Below are 26,031 nucleotides of genomic sequence, written 5' to 3'. Positions count from 1 at the left end.
GTGCGGAACCAGCTCGGCGTTACGTCGGCACTTGTAGCCACTCACCACGGGACGCTTCCCTTCCCAGGACACCAATAAACTTAATTGGATTTACAAACTTGCATACCGGAATGCTGTCCGTTTCAGAGCTGTGTGTGCCAATAGGAAAAAGCAAACAGAAAAAAAATATTTTTGTAATAGAGGTGCTGTTTATTGCAGCGAAATTGGAAAGTGAAAGAGGGTTAAATGTACGAGGGTGAGTCAAATGAGAACCTTAAACATTTTTTTAAAATATTATTTACTATGCAGAAGTGGTACAAAGCTCCATCACTCAACATAATCTCCCCAACGCTCAATGCAAGTCTTCCAGTGCATAAATTCCTTTAGAAAAAAATTCTTTTGGTAGCCCGCGCACCCACTCATGCACCGCGTGGCGTACCTCTTCATCAGAACGGAACTTCTTTCCTCCCATTGCGTCTCTGAGTGGTCCAAACATATGGAAATCACTTGGAGCAAAGTCTGGTGAGTATGGTGCAGGAGGAAGACACTCAAAATGCAGGTCTGTGATTATTGCAACTGTTGTACGGGCAGTGTGGGGCCTTGTATTGTCATGCTGCAAAAGGACGCCTGCTGGCAGCAATCCACGTCGCTTTGATTTGATTGCAGGCCGCAGATGATTTTTTAGGAGATCTGTGTATGATGCACTGGTGACAGTGGTGCCTCTAGGCATGTAATGCTCCAAAATGACGCTTTTTTCGTCAGCATAACCTTCCCTGCTGACGGTTCTGTTCGAAACTTCTTTGGTTTGGGTGATGAGGAATGGCGCCATTCCTTGCTCGCTCTCTTCGTTTCTGGATGGTGGAAGTGAACTTAGGTTTCGTCCCCAGTAACGATTCTTGCAAGGAAGCCATCACCTTCTCGTTCAAAGCGCCGAATAAGTTCTTCACAAGCATCAACACGTCGTTCTCTCACTTCAGCAGTCAGTTGCCGTGGCACCCATCTTGCAGACACTTTGTGAAACTGAAGCGCATCATGCACAATGCAGTGTGCTGACCCATGACTAATCTGTAAACATGCTGCAATGTCATTCAGTATCACTCGGCGGTTTTCCTTCACTATTGCTTCAACTGCTGCAATGTTCTGTGGAGCCACAACTCTTTGTTCCTGACCTGGACGAGGAGCATCTTCCACTGAAGTCACAACATTTGCAAACTTCCTACTCCAATCGTAGACTTGCTGCTGTGACAGACATGCATCACCGTACTGAACCTTCATTGTCGATGAATTTCAATAGGTTTCACACGTTCACTACGCAAAAACCGAACAACAGAACGCCGTTCACAAGCTGCGACATCGTCGCGAAGCAACACAGTGACCGGTATATGTAATAAGTTTCCTTTAATTTACGTCTGTGGTCACAATCTTTTTTGTTTAACAGATTACCGGTTTCATTTCAAAACGGCTCTGAGCACTATGGGACTTAACATCTGTAGTCATCAGTCCCCTAGAACTTAGAACTACTTAAACCTAACTAACCTAAGTACATCACACACATCCATGCCCGAAGCAGGATTCGAACCTCCGAGCGTAGCGGTCACGTGGTTCCAGACTGAAGCGCCTAGAACCGCACGGCCACACCGGCCGGCCCCGGTTTCGGTCTTTAATGACCATCATCAGATCTGCAGCAATAATGGGAAAAATATAAATACACTCGCAAACTGTATATAGGTTAAGAACAATACATAGAGCATATTGAAAAGTAGTACTGACAAAATTTACATTTGTGTGCTTTAAATATGAAGAGGCATACCTGTTTCATAAAAACGAAGTCCTAATGCACTGCAGCCATAGTGGCATCGTCAAATGTTAAATGCGGAATTAGCACCAGCATAGTCAAATACATATAAATCACATCACACGCACGAGTCATGTTGTCAGTAAAACTATTGTGTAAAACAAGCTGCCGTACAGTAGCCACAAGATGTTTGTGTAGTAAGTTGACCAGACGTCGCTAATGTCGGCAGTTTGCGAGTGTATTTATATTTTTCCCATTTTTGCTGCAGTTCTGATGATGGTCATTATAGACCGAAACCCGTAATCTGTTAAACAAAAAAGATTGTGACCACAGACGTAAATTAAAGGAAACTTAGAACGCTGTTCTTCCCTGGTGCAAGTCGCAAGTGGGGCGGCCATCTTTACACTGATACTGCGACACAATGTGTGAATCTGCTGCCACCTACAGGCCGTTTTGGACGCTGATTGTAGCACGCTTACCAACTTACAGAACAACGGGTTGAAATTTCGATTCCTCTTTACAAATTTAAGGTTTTCATATGACTCACCCTCGTAGTACGTAAGGAATTGACTACTGTATAATTTACATCATCGACATTTGTAACAACAAAAAATTACATACATCAATTAGAATGCCAAGAATGTGAATCAGTATATATGGGGATGATAGGTAGGAATTTCAAAACTAAGTATAAAGAACATATAAGAAGCTGTAAGTATGAAAATAACCATTCTATCTATGCCAAACACCTGAAAAAACTTGGACATGAATCATCCAGCACGGAACAAGACATGAAAATTATTAGAGTGAACAATCACAACAAAAATTTCCAGCCATTATAAGAAACTTCCACATACAAAGAGCCCTTCAATGAAAAAGAAAGTAGTTAATTACCAAATCAACATAAGCAATAACTCCCCGATCATGTTAGCCACAAAACGATAACAAAGAGAATCTGAAACGTAAGCGGAGTACATAATTAATAATTCTTCCTCCACTCTTCTCTGCCTCTCAGACGCACAAAACAAATGAAAAATATCAAACCGCACTCACAACACAAACAAAAGACGGAAGATAAGCACATAGCGACAGTTGGCAACTCTACACTCTGTAAACACACGCATAAAGACCGCAAAATGACAAGTGCGAGTGATGTGTTATAATAAATGTGAGTGAAAAAACGCCTGAAATCAGCGAAGTGGAGCAAGAGGGCCGAATTAACTCCTTTCCAGGACCACACATATGTGCTAACATGGATTAACAACACTGGAAGTAGCCAGTAACACCAAACGATAATTTAACCTCAAGATATTTGTGCTACATCTACATCTACATCCATACTCCGCAAGCCACCTGACGGTGTGTGGCGGAGGGTACCTTGAGTACCTCTATCGGTTCTCCCTTCTATTCCAGTCTCGTATTGTTCGTGGAAAGAAGGATTGTCGGTATGCCTCTGTGTGGGCTCTAATCTCTCTGATTTTATCCTCATGGTCTCTTCGCGAGATATACGTAGGAGGGAGCAATATACTGCTTGACTCTTCGGTGAAGGTATTTTCTCGAAACTTTGACAAAAGCCCGTACCGAGCTACTGAGCGTCTCTCCTGTAGAGTCTTCCACTGGAGTTTATCTATCATCTCCGTAACGCTTTCGCGATTACTAAATGATCCTGTAACGAAGCGCGCTGCTCCCCGTTGGATCTTCTCTATATCTTCTATCAATCCCACACTGCTGAGCAGTATTCAAGCAGTGGGCGAACAAGCGTACTGTAACCTACTTCCTTTGTTTTCGGATTGCATTTCCTTAGGATTCTTCCAATGAATCTCAGTCTGGCATCTGCTTTACCAACGATCAACATTATATGATCATTCCATTTTAAATCACTCCTAATCCGTACTCCCAGATAATTTATGGTATTAACTGCTTCCAGTTGCTGACCTGCTATTTTGTAGCTAAATGATAAAGCATCTATCTTTTTGTGTATTCGCAGCACATTACATTTGTCTACATTGAAATTCAATTGCCATTCCCTGCACCATGCGTCAATTCGCTGCAGATCCTCCTGCATTTCAGTACAATTTTCCATTGTTACAACCTCTCGATACACCACAGCATCATCTGCAAAAAGCCTCAGTGAACTTCCGATGTCATCCACCAGGTCATTTATGTATATTGTTCCTAATCAAAAAAACATGACAAAGTGTAACATAGTAACATACTGTAACTATTTCATAATACATTTATTATATGTATAAAAACAAGCATCTGTTAAGGCCACTGAAGATGCTTCACAAATAAAAGAAACGAAACGCGTATGGCACAAAAACTACCTTTCGTTTAGTTGCATAGACAGAACACACCACCAGGAATTTTGAAGCATCTAAGGAAGGACGGAAAACGAAAAAATTACGATTAAAGTAAGATCCGTCTAAGGCAAACAAAATAGAAGTAAGTAAACAATATCTTTCATTGTAAGTTCAAAAATGGTTCAAATGGCTCTGAGCACTATGGGACTTAACTTCTAAGGTCATCAGTCCCCTAGAACTTAGAACTACTTAAACCTAACTAACCTAAGGACATCACACACACATCCATGCCCGAGGCAGGATTCGAACCTGCGACCGTAGCGGCCGCGCGGTTCCAGACTGTAGCGCCTTTAACCGCTTGGCCTCATTGTAAGTAAAACGCTACTTCTGCACAATTCGTACCACTCACGAAGATTACTGCTTGCCATCTGATGCTTTTTCCGGCGTATTTCTGACTTACAGAATTCACGCGTGTCAGCCCGGGTCACGTCGCAAGCTCTCCATAGTATTTCGGCAAACAGACTCGTTGCCATCTTCAGGTGGATTCTGCTCGGGTCGGCACTTCGGTCAGTGATAAACAGCTTTAAAGGCTTCCGTCATGAAGAGAAAGTGGAAGTGGATGCACAGAGGAAAAGAGACTGGCTGCCAGTGAAAGAATGCAGTGATTTTGGGCTACAAATGGCGCTTCGAATAAATCGTAATTAGCATCTAACGTGGTCTTTAACGGCCGTTACCGAATGTTTTTTTAAAAAAAAATTATTTTAGTTCACTTACCTCCATATTTGCTCGTCAGTGAAGTACTTTGATGGAACATTCTGCTGCAAATTTAATGAAACTTCTAAAACGTCAACGTCTTGCGTGGCCCCGAATAATCATTCGAACAGTCCCGCTAATATTCTAGTTTCTCATTGTTGTTATTTCAACATGTCCTGAATTCTTTCGCGATATGAAGCGTCTTGTGAGAGACGGGTATAGGCTCTTGTTGGAGGAAGAATTTTGTACTCAGAGGCTATCTGCTGCTCTTGCTGCATCGTTGAAGATTTGCAGATTGATACCAGATTGATATCAGATTTAAACCGTCTAACCATTTGAATATGAAAGGGAATAGTTCCAGGAAATGATATCTTTTACGTATAACTGGCATATAGAGCATATTGGTTGTGTAATTTCATGAAGAATATGGTGCTGAAGTGATGGCCATATAGCGAGGTAGCGTAAACAAAGAAGACACGTAGTGACTTCAGAACTAAGTTACACATGTTGTCCTACGTTAAGACGACTGCGCTACAAGAGTAGCGTGTTGTCCAAAGGAAATACGTATTCTAGGTTTCCTGCAGACGTAGCTATGATCGGTGAGGATAACAGCTGCATCACAGCGTTCAACTGAAATGGGGCGGCAAGTGGGAACATGCTCCACAGCGGAACGGTTAGATTCTGGTGGGTAAGACGTCTAAATCGCACACGGATTCACCTCTAAATTCTGGTGACGTGTGGACCAAATGCGATGTCAATTCGAGTCGTAATGAAACGGTGCCAACAATTACTACAAGGCCGCACAGGAGTGGGCGAGGATGTTCGGGAAGTCAAGATCTTACGCCATACGACTTCCATGTTCTCTGCAAGCTCAAAGAACATGTAGGGGAAAGAGATTTTCCAACGATGAGGATGTTCACACTGCACTTTTCAAATGGCTCCATGAGCACGTGGCGGATTGCTGTAGTTGAGGAACCGTACAATTGGTGGAATGTTTAGGCCGTTGTCTACAGTAACATGGAAAATATTGTCATGTATCTGTATCACTTTGAATTATAGTGGAGCACATTTAACAGAACTTACTTGGCCTGCTATAATAATCTGTTCCAAGTCTCGTCATAGAGGTAAATACAGGGTGATTCAAAAAGAATACCACAACTTTAGGAATTTAAAACTCTGCAACGACAAAAGGCAGAGCTAAGCACTATCTGTCGGCGAATTAAGGGAGCTATAAAGTTTCATTTAGTTGTACATTTGTTCGCTTGAGGCGCTGTTGACTAGGCGTCAGCGTCAGTTGATGCTAAGATGGCGACCGCTCAACAGAAAGCTTTTCGTGTTATTGAGTACGGCAGAAGTGAACCGTCACAATGTCTGTATATGGGGCACTGAGAATCCGCGGGAAACAACTCAGTATGAACGTGACTCGCCTAAGGTGAACGTTTTCTGTTCCATTTCAGCCAATAAAGTTTTTGGTCCCTTTTTCTTCGAAGGTATCTGGAGATGTTAGAGAATTGGCTGTTCCCTCAGCTCGAACAAGAAGCACAACAATTCATATTTCAGTAGGATGGAGCGCCACCACATTGGCACTTATCTGTCCGTAACTACCTGAACGTCAACTACCCGAGGCGATGGATCGGCCGCCAGGCAGCCCGTGACAGAGCACTTCATCACTGGCCTCTAAGAAGCCCTGATCTTACCCCCTGCGATTTTTTCTTATGGGGGTATGTTAAGGATATGGTGTTTCGGCCACCTCTCCCAGCCACCATTGATGATTTGAAACGAGAAATAACAACAGCTATCCAAACTGATACGCCTGATATGCTACAGAGAGTGTGGAACGAGTTGGAGTATCGGGTTGATATTGCTCGAGTGTCTGGAGGGGGCCATATTGAACATCTCTGAACTTGTTTTTGAGTGAAAAAAAAACATTTTTAAATACTCTTTGTAATGATGTATAACAGAAGGTTATATTATGTTTCTTTCATTAAATACACATTTTTAAAGTTGTGGTATTCTTTTTGAATCACCCTGTATAATCGTGGTTTTGAAGCCAGTAACTTTCCCTTGTAATCAATTTCTCGCGGTATATTCCTCCTAAAGCAAATGAAGCAGGTGGATATGAATCCAAAGCTGGGAAACTGTCTCGTCGAAGTGATAGGATTTGCAATTGTGGCTTGTGTGTGAATGAAGTGTTAAACAGCAGTATGTATGGTTTTGAGATGTATAAAGTTCAACACAGTTATGAAAGGAGATTCTTTTGTAGATTTGACTATGTATCGGGAGGGGTGCGGGAGTATTTGGGAAAAATATTACAAAGATGAAACTGGTATTTTGGATGAGAGTACTCTACGAAACGGAATATCTGCGCCCGATAGACTTCATACTAAACTTCCTCCAACGTGATTACTTTGAGGTTGGTCATCAGCTGGAGAGGTTGTTACATTTGACACAGGGTTAAGAAGCAGCTACAAGACTGTGGCAGACGGGGATTAAGATACTGAATTTGTGCTGCAGGAGAGGTAGTAAATGCACACATCAAAAAAAGTTTTGCATCACCTCGGTTCCGAGAGTTCCGGAACCTGTACAGAAAATTGCAATAGAGATAAACATAAACATCATTTCCGCCCTTTTTATTGACCATGAAAACCGCGCATTGCATGTTGTACCACCATACAGCGAGACCTTCAGAGGTGGTGGTCCAGATTGCTGTACACACACGTACCTCTAACACCCAGTAGCACGTCCTCTTGCGTTGTTGCATGCCTATATTCGTCGTGGCATTCTATCCACAAGTCCATCAAGGCACTGTTGGTGCAGATTATCCCACTCCTCAACGGCGATTCAGCGTAGATACCTCAGAGTGGTTGGTGGGTCACGTCGTCCGTAAGCAGCTCTTTTCAATCTATCCCAAGCATGTTCGATAGGGTTCATGTCGAGAGAACATGTTGGGCACTCTAGTCTAGCGGCCGACCGGTTCTAGGCGCTACAGTCTGGAACCGCGCTACCGCTACGCTCGCAGGTTCGAATCCTGCCTCGGGCACGGATGTGTGTGATGTCCATAGGTTAGTTAGGTTTAAGTAGTTGTAAGTTCTAGGGGACTGATGATCCCAGCAGTTAAGTCGCATAGTGCTCAGAGCCGTTTGACCCATTTTTTTGTCGTTATCCTGAAGGAAGTCATTCACAAGAGGTGCACGATGGGGTGCGAATTATCGTCCATGAAGACTAATGCATCGCCAATATGCTGCCGATGTGGTTGCACTATCGGTCGGAGGATGACATTCACGTATCGTACAGCCGTTACAGCGTCTTCCATGACCACCAACGGCGTACATCTGCCCCACATAACACCACCCCAAAACAGCAGGGAACGTCCATCTTGCTGCACTCGCTGGACAGTGTGTCGAAGGCGTTCAGCCTGACCGGGTTGCCTCCAAACACGTCTCCGACGATTGTCTGGTTGAAGGCATATGCGACACTCATCGGTGAAGAGAACGTGATGCCAATGCTGAGCGGTCCATTCGGCATGTTGTTAGGTCCATCTGTACCGCGCTGCATCATATCGTGGTTGCAAAGATGGACCTCGCCATGGACGTCAGGAGTGAAGTTGCGCTTCATGCAGTCTATTTCGCAAAGTTCGAATAGTAGCGTGACGTCCTGTGGCTGCACGAAAAGCATTATTCAACATGGTGGCGTTGCTGTTAGGGTTCCTCCGAGCCATAAACCTAGGTAGCGGTTATCCACTGCAGTAGTGGCCCTTGGGCGCCGTGAGCGAGGCATGTCAGTTCTTGTCTCTCTGTATCTCCAGCACGTCCGAATAACATCGCCTTTGGTTCACTCAGAGACGCCTGGACACTGCCCTTGTTGAGAGCCCTTACTGGAACAACGTAACAATGCGGACGCGATCGAACCGCGTTATTGACCGTCTAGGCATAGTTGAATTACATAAACACCAGCCGTGTACCTCCTTCCTGGTGGAATGACTGGAACTGATCGGCTGTCGAACACCCTCCGTCTAACAGGCGCTGCTCGTGCATGGTTGTTTACATCTTTCGGCGGGTTTACTGACATCCCTGAACAGTCAAAGGGACTGTGTCTGTGAAACAATATCTGTTGTGGGTTGGCAGGAGAGCCAACACCGGGTTACTAGAGGAAGCCGAAAGGCACGCGTTTTTGCTCACGCAGGCTGGCGTGAGGTCTGGAACAGGACAAGGAAATTAGACTTTAGAAAAAACGGACGTAGCTGGTGGAATACTTAACTTTAATCCATAAATGGTGAACGTCGCTCTTGATGGTACATTATTCATAATATCAATAGTAACTGAACATAGCGCCTTGCTAGGTCGTAGCAAATGACGTAGCTGAAGGTTATGCTAACTATCGTCTCGGCAAATGAGAGCGTATTTTGTCAGTGAACCATCGCTAGCAAAGTCGGCTGTACAACTGGGGCGAGTGCTAGCAAGTCTCTCTAGACCTGCCGTGTGGCGGCGCTCGGTCTGCAATCACTGATAGTGGCGACACGCGGGTCCGACGTATACTAACTGACCGCGGCCGATTTAAAGGCTACCACCTAGCAAGTGTAGAGTCTGGCGGTGACACCACAATATCCACAGTCAACATCTATCTTCAGGGGTTCTGGGAAACGGGGTGATGCAGAACTTTTTTTGATATGTGTTTGAATGAACTTAATATATTCAACTTGGTTCTACTGGTGACGTGTTGTTTTGTTTCCAAGATTGCAGAATTCCTCCACTTTGTCTACTTCATCGCCTTCGATTTTGGTGTCAAACTCATCGCGAACGTCATTTCTTCAGTTCTTTTGTTTTTCTTCGATGTACCCTCAGTCCATCTTCTGTACTCATTAGACAATTATTCCACTCAACAGGTCCTGTAATTAGTCTGAACTTTCATTGAGGATGGCAATGTCATCAGCGAGCCTTATCACTGATATACTTCCACACTGAAATTTAGTTCCAGTTTTGAACCTTTCTTTTATTTCGGTCTTTAATACTTCTGTGGGTAGATTAAACAGTAGGAGCGAAAGACTGCATACCCATCTCGCATGGTTTTTACTTACGGCACTTCATTCTTGGTCCTCCATTCTTACTCTTCCCTCTTCGTTTTTGTACACATTGTATTTTACCCGTCTTTCCATCTAGCTTACACCTATATTTCTAAGAATCTTGAACATCTTCAGTTTGCATTGTCGAAGGCAGTTTCAAGGCCGAGAAACCGTATTAAAGTGTTTTGACTTTTCTTTAGTCTTCTAGATTTTTCTTTAGTCTTGTTTCCATTACCAAACGCAACGTCAGAAATGCCACTCTGGTGCCTTACTTTTCCTAAAGCAAATTGATAGTCTTCTAACAGATCCTCAGTTTTGATTTCAATTCTTTTGTATATTATTCTTGGCAGAACTAGGATGCATGAGATGCTAAGCAATAGTTTTCGCACTTGTGTGCCATTGCTATCTTCGGGACTGTGTGGATGATGATTTTCTGGAAGTCTGATGGTATGTCTTCAGTCTCATAGATTCTACACGCCGACTTGATCAGACGATTGGTTGTATTTGTTCGCAAATCTTCCAAAGCTCTGTTACACTCGGACTCTAAAACTGGATTGCCTACGTAGTCCCTATGTTTTCTCTCCTATCATGTCATCAGGTAGTTCCTCTCCCTCGTAGGGACCTTACCCTCTTCCGTATTTATTATTGTCTTCTTTGTTTTCAGTTTCACAGAAGGCTGGTGTGACTGTCCTGTGTTCTCATTCAGTCTTTCGGAAGACGACTTCCTTTTCGATTTTTTCACACTTCTCCTATAGCTTTCCTAAACATCCTGCTTATTTCATTCCTATGTGGAGTGTATTGGTGTATTCCTGTCTTTCCCTGAACATTTTTATACTTCCATCTTCTGTCAATCAGCAGATTTCTTCTGTTACACAAGGTTTCCTCGCAGTTACTTTCCTCACACCTATAACCTTCTGGTGAATCAAGTAAACTGCCGTCTGGGGCATTCATTATCGCAATATCTTCAGCATTTTGTATCTAAAACATCAAAATCCCATTCACTCTCTTTACAATCGAAGATATCTCATATACTAACAGCACACAGTGTAGGAAATTCTTATACTGGACCACCTACTTCAAGCTGGCTCTTTACTCCTCAGTACTCCATCCCCTTGCACTTACCCATTGGAATTTACCGACTCCCTTAAAATCTGACTTCCTGCTGGCACTTCACCTTCCTGCTGGCACATCACCTTCCTGCCGGCACATCACCTTCCTGCCGGCACATCACCTTCCTGCCGGCACATCACCTTCCTGCCGGCACATCACCTTCCTGCCGGCACATCACCTTCCTGCCGGCACATCACCTTCCTGCCGGCACATCACCTTCCTGCCGGCACATCACCTTCCTGCCGGCACATCACCTTCCTGCCGGCACATCACCTTCCTGCCGGCACATCACCTTCCTGCCGGCACATCACCTTCCTGCCGGCACATCACCTTCCTGCCGGCACATCACCTTCCTGCCGGCACATCACCTTCCTGCCGGCACATCACCTTCCTGCCGGCACATCACCTTCCTGCCGGCACATCACCTTCCTGCCGGCACTTCACTTCACCTTCCTGCCGGCACTTCACTTCACCTTCCCGCCGGCACTTCACTTCACCTTCCCGCCGGCACTTCACTTCACCTTCCCGGCACATCAAATACATTGGCACTTCTAGTGCTTCAGCCACTCCTGGCGCTTCATCCACTCCTGCACTGCCTTCCAGTTCTCACCCCTAGCATGTTTTTAGAAATATGGTTACACAAACGTTTACCAGAATACTCCAGTGACAGCTGCCCGTGTGTGTTTGCAGGAGCGGTGGAGCCCGGACAGCCGCTGTGGGGCGGCGGCAGCGGCTGCGGCATGCGGCTGTGGCTGGGGCTGGGGCTGTGCAGGCGGCGGTGCCGCAGCCCCCGCGTCGTGCTGGCGTGGCTGCTGCTGCTGCTGGTGTGCGCCGCCGCCGCCCTCGTGCTCCTGCTGGCACTGCTGCTGCTCCTGCCAGACAACCTGGACGACGGCTCAGAGTTCGGTGCGGGCGTAGGCATTGGCATGGCTGTCGAGGAGGACGACTGGATCCCCGTCAGGTGAGAGGCCACACGAGTGGAGATCGGAAGCTAAGGTTACAACGCCTACAGTCAAATGGGTACATTTTTTCATACAATCAACAACCAATACAGCCAACATTAGGCTATTTTTCGACATAGCCTACACTACTGGCCATTAAAATTGCTACACCACGAAGATGACGTACTACAGACGCGAAATTTAAGTGACAGGAAGAAGATGCTGTGATATGCAAATGATTAGCTTTTCAGAGCATTCACACAAGGTTGGCGCCGGTGGCGACACCTACGACGTGCTGACATGAGGAAAGTTCCAACCGATTGACCGGCGTTGCCTGGTGAAACGTTGTTGTGATGCCTCGTGTAAGGAGGAGAAATGCGTACCATCACGTTTCCGACTTTGATAAAGGTCGGATTGTAGCCTATCGCGATTGCAGTTTATCGTATCGCGACATTGCTGCTCGCGTTGGTCGAGATCCAATGACTGTGAGCAGAATATGGAATCGGTGGGTTCAGGAGGGTAATACGGAACGCCGTGCTGGATCCCAACGGCCTCGTATTACTAGCAGTCGAGATGACAGGCATCTTATCCGCATGACTGTAACGGATCATGCAGCCACGTCTCGATCCCTGAGTCAACAGATGGGGACGTTTGCAAGACAACCACCATCTGCACGAACAGTTCGACGACGTATGCAGCAGCATGGACTATCAGCTCGGAGACCATGGCTGCGGCTACCCTTGACGCTGCATCACAGCGTGTATTCGTCATCGCCTTACTGGCGTATCATCCGGCGTGATGGTATGGCGTGCCATTGGTTACACGTCTCGATCACCTCTTGTTCGCATTGACGGCACTTTGAACAGTGGACTTTACATTTCAGATGTGTTACGACACTTCATTCGATTCCTGCAAAACCCTACATTTCAGCAGGATAATGCACGACCGCATGTTATAGGTCCTGTACGGGCCTTTCTGGATACAGAAAATGTTCGACTGCTGCCCTGGCCAGCACATTCTCCACGTCTCTCACCAATTGAAAACGTCTGGTCAATGGTGTCCGAGCAACTGGCTCGTCACAATACGCCAGTCACTACTCTTGATGAACTGTGGTATAGTGTTGAAGCTGCATGGGCAACTGTACCTGTACACGCCATCCAAGCTCTGTTTGATGCAATGCCCAGGCGTATCAAGGCCATTATTACGGCCAGAGGTGGTTGTTCTGGATACTGATTTCTCAGGATCTATGCACCCAAATTGCGTGAAAATGTAATCACATGTCAGTTCTAGTATAATATATTTGTCGAATGAATACCCGTTTATCATCTGCATCTCTTCTTGGTGTAGCAATTTTAATGGCCAGTAGTATACATATCAGCTTAGGCACTTGCTGCTTCGTGGGGACCGTCTGAATACCCTCCTCGTAAAAATCCTGTCCTTGCGTTTTCAGCTATGTTGTCGCGAAGTGTTTCACCTCCTCGTCTGAAGCAAATCATCAGCCTCTAGTCGCTCCTTAAAGTGAGCAAGAAGGTGAAAACCGCTTGGAGTGAGATCTAGACCTTATGGAGGTTGGTCGATGACGTCCCAGCAAAACTGCTTCTGCAGCATGGTGGTCTTCTTGAGTGTATGAGCTCTCACATTGTGATGAAGTAAGTTGACGCCTTCAGTGACAAGTCCTGGCCATTTCCTTCTGATTGGTTTGCGGAACTGTGAAGGTCTCGGATTATCGGTCAGCAAAAGCGCCAAGAGAATCCCAAAACATTGCAGTCATCTCGTTACCCGCAGATGGCGTCATCTTAAACTCTTTTGCGTTTGGAGAGGAGGGGTGTTTCCACTCCACTGCCGTCCGCTTACTGCTGGGGGCGAAATAGTGGATGCAAGATACAGTGAAGAAAACTGTTCCTTCTGTAGAGAACTGTTGCAAAAGTTACAGACTTCCCTCCAGGCACTTCTCCTTGTGTTAGTTGGTCAGATTTCGTATAACCTATCGTGAACAAACTTTCCGGTACTGAAGAGTATCGTGAACAATATGACTAACGCTTCCGAACGACATTCCCAGTTATACCTTTACATACTGTAACGCGATGCTCGTGTTGTCCTGACGCTGCTCCTCCATGATATCTGTGTTCGTATCTGTTGATAGTGTGCTGGTTGTACCACTGTGATCCTCGTTGGTGATAAGTTGTCTAGCAGCCGCAAACTTTCGACGCCATTTTGCGACATTCTGACGAGACAATACTCTTTGTCTGTAAACCACTGCGAGCTGTTGGTGGACTCATCTACGGTTGCATGTTTTGCCCACAGGGATCGAATAACAGCGGATTTCTTCGCGATACCAGTTTTCCAAGCGAGTCGTTATTTTTGTTTATCTACAACTAGCGCTGTAGGTGGCGGTTGACTGAAACTCTGCACAACCTCCCGGCGGAGGTTCGAATCTTCCCTCGGGCATGGGTGTGTGTGTTTGTCCTTAGGATAATTTAGGTTAAGTAGTGTGTAAGCTTAGGAACTGTTGACCTTAGCAGTTAAGTCCCATAAGATTTCACAAACATTTGAACATTTTTTGATAACCGCACACATCATTATTACCGCACATTACTAATTTCTCTATAACATATGAAACTCCAGGAACATCACCCTTGTAGCCTTAGACTCTGAATACCTCCTGCTATACGTCCAGTCACTATTCCTTCCCGCCTAACACACAGTAACTTTGATAATTCCAATATATCTCACCAGTGTATAAAATTTAGTCAATTATTATAAATACTGGTGCAGATAAAAGTTTAAATGTAAACAATATTGAAGTAATATTGACTGTAAAACTGTTATTAAATTTTCAGCTATTGAAACATACAATTCTACACTGATTTCTCACTAAGGTCCAAATGGAAATGATCTGCCAGTTCATTTTTCAAATCTGCATATGATGTCTGAAATACGTCTCAATATAGTATGACTCTCTGCATATGCCGTGTGGTGTTGTGGTGTAATGCATAACCATAAATGAAAAGTATATAGTCAGCGAAGAGACTACATCTCTCAGGTAGTTTTTTTTCTCTCAATATGTGGTCAATATAATAGTGTGTAATTTGCATGTGGACGAAGAGAAATACAAAATGTTGTCCTGTACTGACGGCTTATTGACTCTGAGGCTGTTGGAAGCCAGCTAGAGCACTCCAAGACATCATGCAGGTGGTAGGTGTAGGTGTAAGTGGTAGCGTACAGGTTACACGACACAAACAATAACGGAAGAAGCTTGGGAACTGCAGACACACGGAACAGCTGCCTCTGGATAGAGGTTTCAGTTAACTGGTAACTCAACACGCCGTTAAGACGCTGCTGCAACGTGCCACAGAAGACGACAGGCATGCCTTAGCATATGCAGCAAGCATGATCCTTGCTCCTGAGATTAGTAACATCAGTGGATTCACTCAGGTTACAGTGAAGTGTGAAATCAGTAAGAGAGAAGTTTCCGCCCCCGCCCCTCCGTGGCAGAGAAAAGTGACGTAAAACACTGTTATTGCTAGCCATAATAAGAATGGCAGTGAGTTTAGCTTTCAGCTGAACGCTGTTGCTGCCAAACAAGGAATCTGTTTGTGTGAAGACCAGAAACATCCCCACCTACAGCCTAAGAGGATCAGGACGACCTGACGGTGATTGGCCAGAGGAACCATGGAAGCGCAAAACCTGATTTCAGATTGGCCGATGCCTGTAAAGTGTCGGTCTTACTGGCCGGTCTACTGCGGATGGGGAGAAACAGTGTGCTGCCACAATCCCGAGAGTTTTCGTATTTCGAATCTGTAACGGGTCATCCTCCTCTAGCATTACTTTTCCTCAACAGTAGTTGTCGATACCAGTATTATTTCTCGAATTTTGGACTGGTCAATATTATCTCAGTTACTTTTCTGAAAACTTTCATATAATTTTGTACACAGTAAGTTATATTTCAAGCTAAAATTTATGAAAAGGAATTATTCTATAAAATATTTTAGTTTCAATGTTATAATCTATAAGAATTAGTTCTGAATATGCAGTTAAATTATTTTTTTAGAAACATTTGAAATTACGAATTTTTGGCACTCTTAAAATTCCTATTATTAATTATGCAATCCTGTACTGTTTACTATATTTATTCCTTGATTGATTTATGAAATAATAATATAAATTAATAATGAAACGGAAACTAGCAGAAATTCATTTGTTGAGAAAAATTGTAAAGCCTTTGGAATATTATTTCCGCAGTGTGGGAATCGTAAACTTGCCTCTGATGTGATCGGACGTATTTTTGTATTTTTGTGCGAACAATGTAATTTCGGCTTTGTTAATGCGAAAAACGAAAATACTGTATGATACACTAAAATGTGAGAGAATATATTTACGTAAAAAATGCTGCAACAACAATCTTCAAATATATTTAGTTCAAACCAACCGTGAGGATCTGATGTGAGATTTTCAGCTTCAAGAATCAGACCCCTAGGCCAGAACAACTGGGGCCATCTCAACATGACAAGCTAGGTAAACCTGAAAGTTTATTGTAATCTTCGCTCCTCTCAAATCTTCTTAAAAGACTTTGCTTATTAATTACTTGGACTCGACATTGTTTAATGTGGATATTAGATGGAAGTAGGAAGGAGAGGGGAGATTACAAGTTCTCTGTCAGACCATTTGGATGCCAACTCCGTGTCGCTCGCTTCGTAAGCTCCGATTAAGTCTGTTTCTCAATTGGAGTGCTGCTCTCAAATGTTTATACTTTACGTTGCTACTAGTGATTGCCGCTTTTACTAGCTCTCAACCCTGGGACTCAAGCAGTGGCTTCTGTTCTACCAACAGTCGAATATTTCTGACTTTTCTCGTGTTTAAAATAAGCTTCAGTGTATAAGCTTAATCTGAATGCAACAAATATGTGCTATTAAGACCGCCAAGTTCCTTGAGCGTACTAAAAGTATCCATATCGAGTCCTAAAATACGCACCTCTAGTAAGTGCCCTGTGACAGTGATTAGCGCTGATCTAAGCAGTCACTTGCTATCACTGGAAGTTTGTCTTTCTGCATACGTTCCTGGCCGCTCGGAAATTGCAAACTGACCTAACCCTCCCCGCCCCCCCCCCCCCCCTCCCTTAGGTTCTTATACGCCGCCTCTAGCCATTGCCAGGACACGGAAGTGAGTGTTTATAGCATTTAACACGTCAGTCTATTTTTTCATAGTTCGAACATTTTCGCTTATCTGGATAACCTGCGGTCTGCATACACGAAGTTCCACTGTATTGGATGAATCCCTATATGTGTTCTCTGGTCTGCTTGGTCACTAGACTTAGATCTTGTGTGTTCCTCATGAGACCGCCTCAACTGATTTATGCAGCAGACAGTCCTAATACAAAGGCGCTTTATGAGTTCGAGACTGAAGCCTGCTACACCATTCTACACTGTATGGAGCTGAATAGAACGGTGCTGACAAGTCATGGTCCGACTAGTGCAGGTACGTCTAAGGCAAGGGGACTTTTGAACGTCTGTTACATGTTCCTGACGAGACAATGTTTTGGAATTATCATTAATTAATCACGATAAAAAGGATTTTTGGGTGGAATTTGGTGTAAAACATCTGCCCGAAAAGAGCTTAAAAGTATTTCATACTGTATACAGCAAGTGAGCAACGTGGTGCAGTGATAAGGCACTGGACTAACATTTAGAAAGACTGCGATTCAAATATCCGCCCGGCCAGCCAGATTTAAGTTTCCTGTAATTCTGGTAACGCAAATGTTGAAGCCTACGTTTTTCTCCAATCTTGTCCTTTCCGAGCTTGTACCCCTTGTCAATGGCCTCGTCATTGATGGAAAGTCTACAGGATGAAACAGTTTAGCCTTTCAGGTCAAGTATTTCCTTTGCCGTTTAAGGAATCGTAATTCTGCCGCGCACAAAAAAATGAAGTACCTAAATGAGAGGAGGAAAATAAACTTCACGGGTTAATAGGGTATGTGATGTTATTTCAGTGATGATAATACCGAGTCAAATTTTCAAAGAACTTGGTAGTATAAGCCCACTTATCGGTATAAGGCTGCACCCAGTCTGGTCTGATTCATGCACTCATTCGCTTAAGGATAGGTTTACTATCTTTTGGTTCAATAAATCAATTTTTTAAATTGCATTTTTGGAACCATAAAAGTGTTTAGAATCCACCCCTGAAACGGTTCTTCCGAATACGGAACGGAAATGTTTGTTATTCGCGGTTGAACAAAAAAATGCACCTGCCTGAAATCTGTCTTTTTCCCGCACCAGTTTTTTTCTGTCGGAGGAAGAATTATTATACCGGTGCTTGGGAGGAAACACACTAAATTCAGATGAGAGTTTGCACGCGCGTGTTTGGAAGTTAGCGCCCAAGCATTTGCATTCTGGTGTGAAGACTGTGGAGACTGCGACTTTCCTAGTAGTGAGCAGCTTCAACGAAGGATATTCAACACTTCTGAAGACCATGACAACGATGGACGTCACCCTGGGACTCTCTTCGAAGCAGTTCGCCAAGCATTCCGACGACCACAGGATTCAAGCGGCCGAAAAGCGCTTGTCACCGGCCGCACGAGCGGCTCTGGGGCAGCGCAGGATGTCCCAGATCGAGCAGAACGCCCTCTATGAGGAAGAGGAAGGACTAGTTTATGGACCCGGAATAGCAGATTGAGCGTAAGTTGCATAATATTGCATTCATATGAAGTCAAAACTTTAAACGCGTTTTTTCTCGAAATGACTTTTTTTTATCGCGCGGTATGGTAACTTCAAATCTACTGAGCCGATTGGCATGATTCTTTGTTGCTGACGAAGCTAATTAAATTGTCTAGGAGCGGTACCACTTTTAATTCCGATCCATCAACTATAAATATTTTTACTTGGCCGACGAAGTCGAAAAATCGATGAAAAAACACTATTTATTTCAAATGGAGGCCATTTTGTTTCCTATAGTCCAAATAACTTAAGCGAGGTACAACTTCTAAAGAGTCTTATATACTTCGCTAACGTCAACTCAATTTTGATTTCAGACGAGCCGGCTGACCTGTGACATACCACGCGTGGAGATCTACATCGAAATTTTGTTTCGTTGCTCTCAGAAATTTCCAGCCGAAAAAATTCCATTTTGTAGAGGAAATATCAATAAACATTTTGACCAAATGTGACATTGATATCTATAACACATCCCGAGAAAAAAATTCTCAAAGAACATGCTTTTTTCGGGCCAAAGGTAGTAAACCTCCCCTTACGTAGGGTATCATGAAGCCGCTGTATCCTCTCCGGATACTAAGCTGACCCACAGCTGTTGTAACTGATCCTTGATACCCTGGATACTGAATGGAGTTAACATCCGATGTGGTCCCACACATGGTCTGTAGGAGAAATATCAGCAGATCTTCCTGGCTACAGGAGTGCCTCAGTATCACGCAGTTCATAATGGCAAGTGCCGTGTGTGGACGAGCATTGTGACAAAAAGCAGAGTACCTGACGGCTCAACACAAAAGTTTTGTCTCAAGTACAGATAGTGTTGAGGATCAGTGGACAAAGTTCAAAACCGCAGTACATAATGCGTTAGATGAGCATGTGCGAAGCAAGATCGTAAGAGATGGAAAAGAGCCACCGTGGTACAACAACAGAGTTAAAAAACTGCTGCGGAAGCAAAGGGAACTTCACAGCAAACATAAACATAGCCAAAACCTTGCAGACAAACAAAAATTACGCTAAGCGAAATGTAGTGTGAGGAGGGCTATGCGAGAGGCGTTCAATGAATTCGAAAGTAAAATTCTGTGTACTGACTTGGCATAAAATCCTAAGAAATTTTGGTCTTACGTCAAAGCCGTAGTTAGATCAAAACAAAATGTCCAGACACTCTGTAACCAAAATGGTACTGAAACAGAGGATGACAGACTAAAGGCCGAAATACTGTCTTTTTCCAAAGCTGTTTCACAGAGGAAGACTGCACTGTAGTTCCTTCTCTAGATTGTCGCACAGATGACAAAATGGTAGATATCGAAATAGACGACAGAGGGATAGAGAAACAATTAAAATCGCTCAAAAGAGGAAAGGCCGCTGGACCTGATGGGACACCAGTTAGATTTTACACAGAGTACGCGAAGGAACTTGCCCCCCTTCTTGCAGCGGTGTACCGTAGGTCTCTAGAAGAGCGTAGCGTTCCAAAGGATTGGAAAAGGGCACAGGTCATCCCCGTTTTCAAGAAGGGACATCGAACAGATGTGCAGAACTATAGAACAATATCTGTAATATTGATCAGTTGTAGAATTTTGGAACACGTATTGTGTTACAGTATAATGACTTTTCTGGAGACTAGAAATCTACTCTGTAGGAATCAGCAAGGGTTTCGAAAAAGACGATCGCGTGAAACCCAGCTCGCGCTATTCGTTCACTAGACTCGGAGAGCCATAGACACGGGTTCCCAGGTAGATGCCGTGTTCCTTGACTTCCACAAGGCGTTCGATACAGTTCCCACAGTCGTTTAATGAACAAAGTAAGAGCATATGGACTATCACACCAATTGTGTGATTGGATTGAGGAGTTCCTAGATAACAGGACGCAGCATGTCATTCTCAATGGAGAGAAGTCTTCCGAAGTAAGAGTGATTTCAGGTGTGCCGCAGGGGAGTGTTATAGGACTGTTGCTATTCACAATATGTATAAATGATCTTGTGGATGACATCGGAAGTTCACTGAGGATTTTTGCAGATGATGCTGTGGTATATCGAAAGGTTGTAACAATGGAAAATTGTACTGAAATGCAGGAGGATCTGCAGCGAATTGACACATGGTGCAGGGAATGGCAATTGAATCTCAATGTAGACAAGTGTAATGTGCTGCGAATTCATGGAAAGAAAGATCCCTTATCATTTAGCTACAATATAGCAGGTCAGCAACTGGAAGCAGTTAATACCATAAATTATCTGTGAGTAGGCATTAGGAGTGATTTAAAATGGAATGATCATATAAAGTTGATCATTGGTAAAGCAGATGCCAGACTGAGATTCATTGGAAGAATCCTAAGGAAATGCAATCCGAAAACAAAGGAAGTAGGATACAGTACGCTTGTTCGCCCACTGCTCGAATACTGCTCAGCAGTGTGGGATCCGTACCAGATAGGGTTGATAGAGAAGATCCAACGGAGAGCAGCATGCTTTGTTACAGGAAGTTGAAGTTTTGAGAGCATACCTTCACCGTGGAGTCAAGCAGTATATTGCTCCCTCCTACGTATATCTCGCGAAGAGATCCTGAGGATAAAATCGGAGAGATTAGAGCCCACACAGAGGCATACCGACAATCTTTCTTTCCACGAACAATACGAGACTGGAATAGAAGGGAGTGCTGATAGAGGTACTCAAGGTACCCTCTGCCACACACCGTCAGGTGGCTCGCGGAGTATAGATGTAGATGTAGATGGTGCTGTTGAAAGCCGGCCGTTGTGGCCGAGCGGTTCTAGGCGCTTCAGTCTGGAACCACACTGCTGCTACGGTCGCAGGTTCGAATCCTGCCTCGGGCGAGGATGTGTGTGCTGTCCTTACGTTAGTTAGGTTTAAGTAGTACTAAGTCAAGGGGACTGATGACGTCAGATGTCAAGTCCCATAGTGCTTAGAGCCATTTGAAACATTTGAATTTGCTGTCACACGAAAGGTAACACATCATGAAGCAGGATGTCGGTGGTGTACTGTTGTGTCATCAGGATTCCCTCAATCACTGCCGGCAGTGTCTCGATGATAACCCGCACTATAACGCCAGGAGTAAGACTGCCGCGCCTCTTCGAAACACTGGACAAATGGGATCTCTCCACAAGTCGTCTCCATACAAGCTGGTGATGGTCACCCAGCGTAGTACAGAGCCACGATTCATCGCTGAGTACAATGCCGTGACATTCATCAAAGATCTATGCTTCCCAGTCACGGCACCACTCCAAATCCAACCATTTGTGTTGTTGTGTCAATGGCAGTCTACGTATGAGATGGAAATCACCTAGTCGTGCTGCTGTTAGTCTGCAACAATGGTGTGGGGTGCCACAGAATGATGCAAGGAGTCGGTTACTTGTTCTAGGACAGCAGGCGTAAATTTGAAGGACTGGAGGTACACGATCCTATCTTGTGGTGTCAGGCGTGGTCCACTGGAACAGTGCCCTCACACTACCATGTAGTCCAACATCGGATCACTGTCACGTCTAAACGCTTCACAAATCTGGATACCGGACGACGATGCCAGCTGGCCAAATGGAGAGCCACAATGAGGGCCTTTCAAACTCTGTCAGTTGCTGATAACGCTGTCTCACACGAGCACGCGGCATCTTGATTGATCTTCAGTATCTGACATTCTTCACGCTTTCTTATACAGGGTGTCCCATTTGTCTTGACCACCCTAAATAACTGTTCATCCAGATGCAAATTACAGAATGTTTCAAGCAAATCTTCTTTAGCTGTCAGGGGAACATCAATCAGCATGATTGCCTTCGTTGTAGCTTTGTTTTTTATAAAGATATGAAAAACGGTATGACTTTTCTAAATAGCACCCTGTATTTTCTATTCGGTAATTCATTTTCTCTCTTAAAGACCTATTCAAAAATGTATCACAGTGTACCATTCACTCAAACACAACGTTATTAATTACATAACACAACATTGATTTTAAGCCCAGGATCACAAACTCGTCAACTTCCTGGAGTTGTCAGAAAAAAATGAAAACCAAGTAAAAACGTAACACATAAGTTGACTTTCACTCTCCTGTACCATTGCCCAAGAGTAGAACATTCAAAGGTGCTCAAAGTGGTGATCCGGGACACCGATAAACTGGTGCACTCGTTGAATGAAAGAATTATTTACTGTTTCCAGTGTTGCCTGCCGAAGAGACTTACAAGCAAGCACGATACGTTCCTGCATGTCCGCTGGAGTTGTTGGAATATCGCGATAGACAACGTCTTTAATGCATCCCCAAAGAAAAAAGTCCAGAGGATTTAAATCAGAAGACCTAGCAGGCCAAGTAACTGTTCCTCCTCGACCAATCCATCTGGCAGGATATCTTCGTGTCAGAACACGAGTGCACGCAAGGCATTATGTGCTGGACATCCATCGTGTTGATGCCACATAAGCATTCTCGTTCTTAGTGGCAATTCATCCAGAAGAGGAGGAAGAATTCGTCTGAGGAACTTGGCATAAGCTGTGCCGTTTAGACTACCATTGATGAAATAATGGCCAGTAATTAATTGTGGAACCAAGCATCCCACACCAGACATTAACTCTCCATTGACGCTGATGTTCCACCTGTCTAAGCCATCGTGGGTTATCTCTGGACCAATAATGCATCTTCCATGTGTTTGCCTGTCCTTTGTTTGAGAAGAAACATTCATCGGTAAATAGAACTTTGGAGAAGTAGTTCGGGTTGGCGAGGATTTGCTGCTGTGCCCACTGACAGAACTGTTCACGATTCTAGAAATAATTCCCATGCAATTCCTGATGTAGGTGTACATGGTAAGGATGGAGCCGGTGACATGCAAGAATACGATGTACACTGGTTTTATTAATGCCAATCTCGTGTTCAAGCTCTCGAGTGCTCACATGTGGATTCGTAGCAACGGAAGCGAGAACAGTAACTTCGGCAGCTTCGTCCGTGCGAGTGCTACGACGATTGCATTGTCGTGGGTTGAAACTTCCCCTTTCCTGAAGAGTCGCAACAAGACGAGAAAAGATCCGTCGGGAAGGTGGGTTCTTGTCAGGATATCGCTCTCTTTACAGTTCCGCTGCCTGCATAGCATTTCGCCTAACTTCAACAACAACAATAACAACAACAATTAAAGAAGCGTTATGTCGATGCAGTTTGTTGGAAGGACAGCATTTACTGTATGCCTATTCTACACGACAGTATTTAAAAGGACAAAACTACTGTACTACATGTACCCATAGATCAGAAAACAGTTCTGCAATTACTGTTCTGTTGTTGTTGTTGTTGTTGTTGTTGTTGTCTTCAGTCTGAGACTGGTTTGATGCAGCTCTCCATGCTACTCTATCCTGTGCAAGCTGCTTCATCTCCCAGTACTTACTGCAACCTACATCCTTCTGAATCTGCTTAGTGTATTCATCTCTTGGTCTCCCTCTACGATTTTTACCCTCCATGCTGCCCTCCAATCCTAAATTTGTGATCCCTTGATGCCTCAGAAAATGTCCTACCAACCGCTCCCTTCTTCTTGTCAAGTTGTGCCACAAACTCCTCCCCAATTCTATTCAATACCTCCTCATTAGTTATGTGATCTACCCATCTAATCTTCAACATTCTTTTGTAGCACCACATTTCGAAAGCTTCTATTCTCTTCTTGTCCAAACTATTTATCGTCCATGTTTCACTTCCATACATGGCTATACTCCATACAAATACTTTCAGAAACCACTTCCTGACACCTAAATCTATACTCGATGTTAACAAATTTCTCTTCTTCAGAAACGCTTTCCTTGCCATTGCCAGTCTACGTTTTATATCCTCTCTACTTCGACCATCATCAGTTATTTTGCTCCCCAAATAGGAAAACTCCTTTACTACTTTAAGTGTCTCATTTCCTAATCTAATTCCTTCAGCATCACCCGACTTAAATTGACTACATTCCATTATCCTCGGTTTGCTTTTGTTGATGTTCATCTTATATCCTCCTTTCAAAACACTGTCCATTCCGTTCAACTGCTCTTCCAAGTCCTTTGCTGTCCCTGACAGAATTACAATGTCATCGGCGAACCTCAACGTTTTTATTTCTTCTCCATGGACTTTAATACCTACTCCGAATTTTTCTTTTGTTTCCTTTACTGCTTGCTCAATATACAGATTGAATAACGTCGGGGACAGGCTACAACCCTGTCTCACTCCCTTCCCAACCGCTGCTTCCCTTTCATGGCCCACGACTCTTATAACTGCCATCTGGTTTCTGTTGTTGTTGTTGTGGTCTTCAGTCCTGAGACTGGTTTGATGCAGCTCTCCATGCTACTCTATCCTGTGCAAGCTTCTTCATCTGCCAGTACCTACTGCAACCTACATCCTTCTGAATCTGCTTAGTGTATTGATCTCTTGGTCTCCCTCTACGATTTTTACCCTCCACGCTGCCCTCCAATGCTAAATTTGTGATCCCTCGATGCCTCAGAACATGTCCTACCAACCGATCCCTTCTTCTAGTCAAGTTGTGCCACAAACTTCTCTTCTCCCCAATCCTATTCAATACCTCCTCATTAGTTACGTGATCTACCCACCTTATCTTCAGCATTCTTCTGTAGCACCACATTTCGAAAGCTTCTATTCTCTTCTTGTCCAAACTAGTTATTGTCCATGTCTCACTTCCATACGTGGCTACACTCCATACAAATACTTTCAGAAACGACTTCCTGACACCTAAATCTATATTCGATGTTAACAAATTTCTCTTCTTGAGAAACGCTTTCCTTGCCATTGCCAGTCTACATTTTATATCCTCTCTACTTCGACCATCATCGGTTATTTTACTCCCTAAATAGCAAAACTCCTTTACTACTTTAAGTGTCTCATTTCCTAATCTAATTCCCTCAGCATCACCCGCCTTAATTTGACTACATTCCATTATCCTCGTTTTGCTTTTGTTGATGTTCATCTTATATCCTCCTTTCAAGACACTGTCCATTCCGTTCAACTGCTCTTCCAAGTCCTTTGCTGTCTCTGACAGAATTACAATGTCATCGGCGAACCTCAAAGTTTTTACTTCTTCTCCATGAATTTTAATACCTACTCCGAATTTTTCTTTTGTTTCCTTTACTGCTTGCTCAATATACAGATTGAATAACATCGGGGAGAGGCTACAACCCTGTCTCACTCCTTTCCCAACCACTGCTTCCCTTTCATGCCCCTCGACTCTTATAACTGCCATCTGGTTTCTGTACAAATTGTAAATAGCCTTTCGCTCCCTGTATTTTACCCCTGCCACCTTCAGAATTTGAAAGAGAGTATTCCAGTCAACATTGTCAAAAGCTTTCTCTAAGTCTACAAATGCTAGAAACGTAGGTTTGCCTTTTCTTAATCTTTCTTCCAAGACAAGTCGTAAGGTCAGTATTGCCTCACGTGTTCCA

At 44.0% G+C, this 26,031-nt stretch overlaps 2 protein-coding genes across 2 annotated transcripts in view; one reads left to right on the top strand and one right to left on the bottom strand.

The window, feature by feature from the left end:
* Window positions 1-26,031, bottom strand: part of LOC126162788 (uncharacterized) — a 640,449-nt gene that overhangs the window by 384,023 nt on the left and 230,395 nt on the right. The gene's annotated exons all lie outside the window — the stretch shown is intronic.
* Window positions 1-26,031, top strand: part of LOC126162787 (polypeptide N-acetylgalactosaminyltransferase 1-like) — a 353,756-nt gene that overhangs the window by 100,033 nt on the left and 227,692 nt on the right. Inside the window, exon 2 of the mRNA XM_049919504.1 lies at window positions 11,690-11,960. Within this exon, the coding sequence (XP_049775461.1) occupies window positions 11,740-11,960 (221 nt within the window). The 5' untranslated portion in view covers window positions 11,690-11,739. The remainder of the gene's footprint in view (window positions 1-11,689; window positions 11,961-26,031) is intronic.

The sequence above is a fragment of the Schistocerca cancellata genome, chromosome 2 (genome assembly GCF_023864275.1).
Source record: "Schistocerca cancellata isolate TAMUIC-IGC-003103 chromosome 2, iqSchCanc2.1, whole genome shotgun sequence".
In the NCBI taxonomy this organism is placed as follows: domain Eukaryota; kingdom Metazoa; phylum Arthropoda; class Insecta; order Orthoptera; family Acrididae; genus Schistocerca; species Schistocerca cancellata.
The sequence above is the reverse complement of the archived record's forward strand: the minus strand, read 5'-3'. Positions and strand labels throughout refer to the sequence as shown.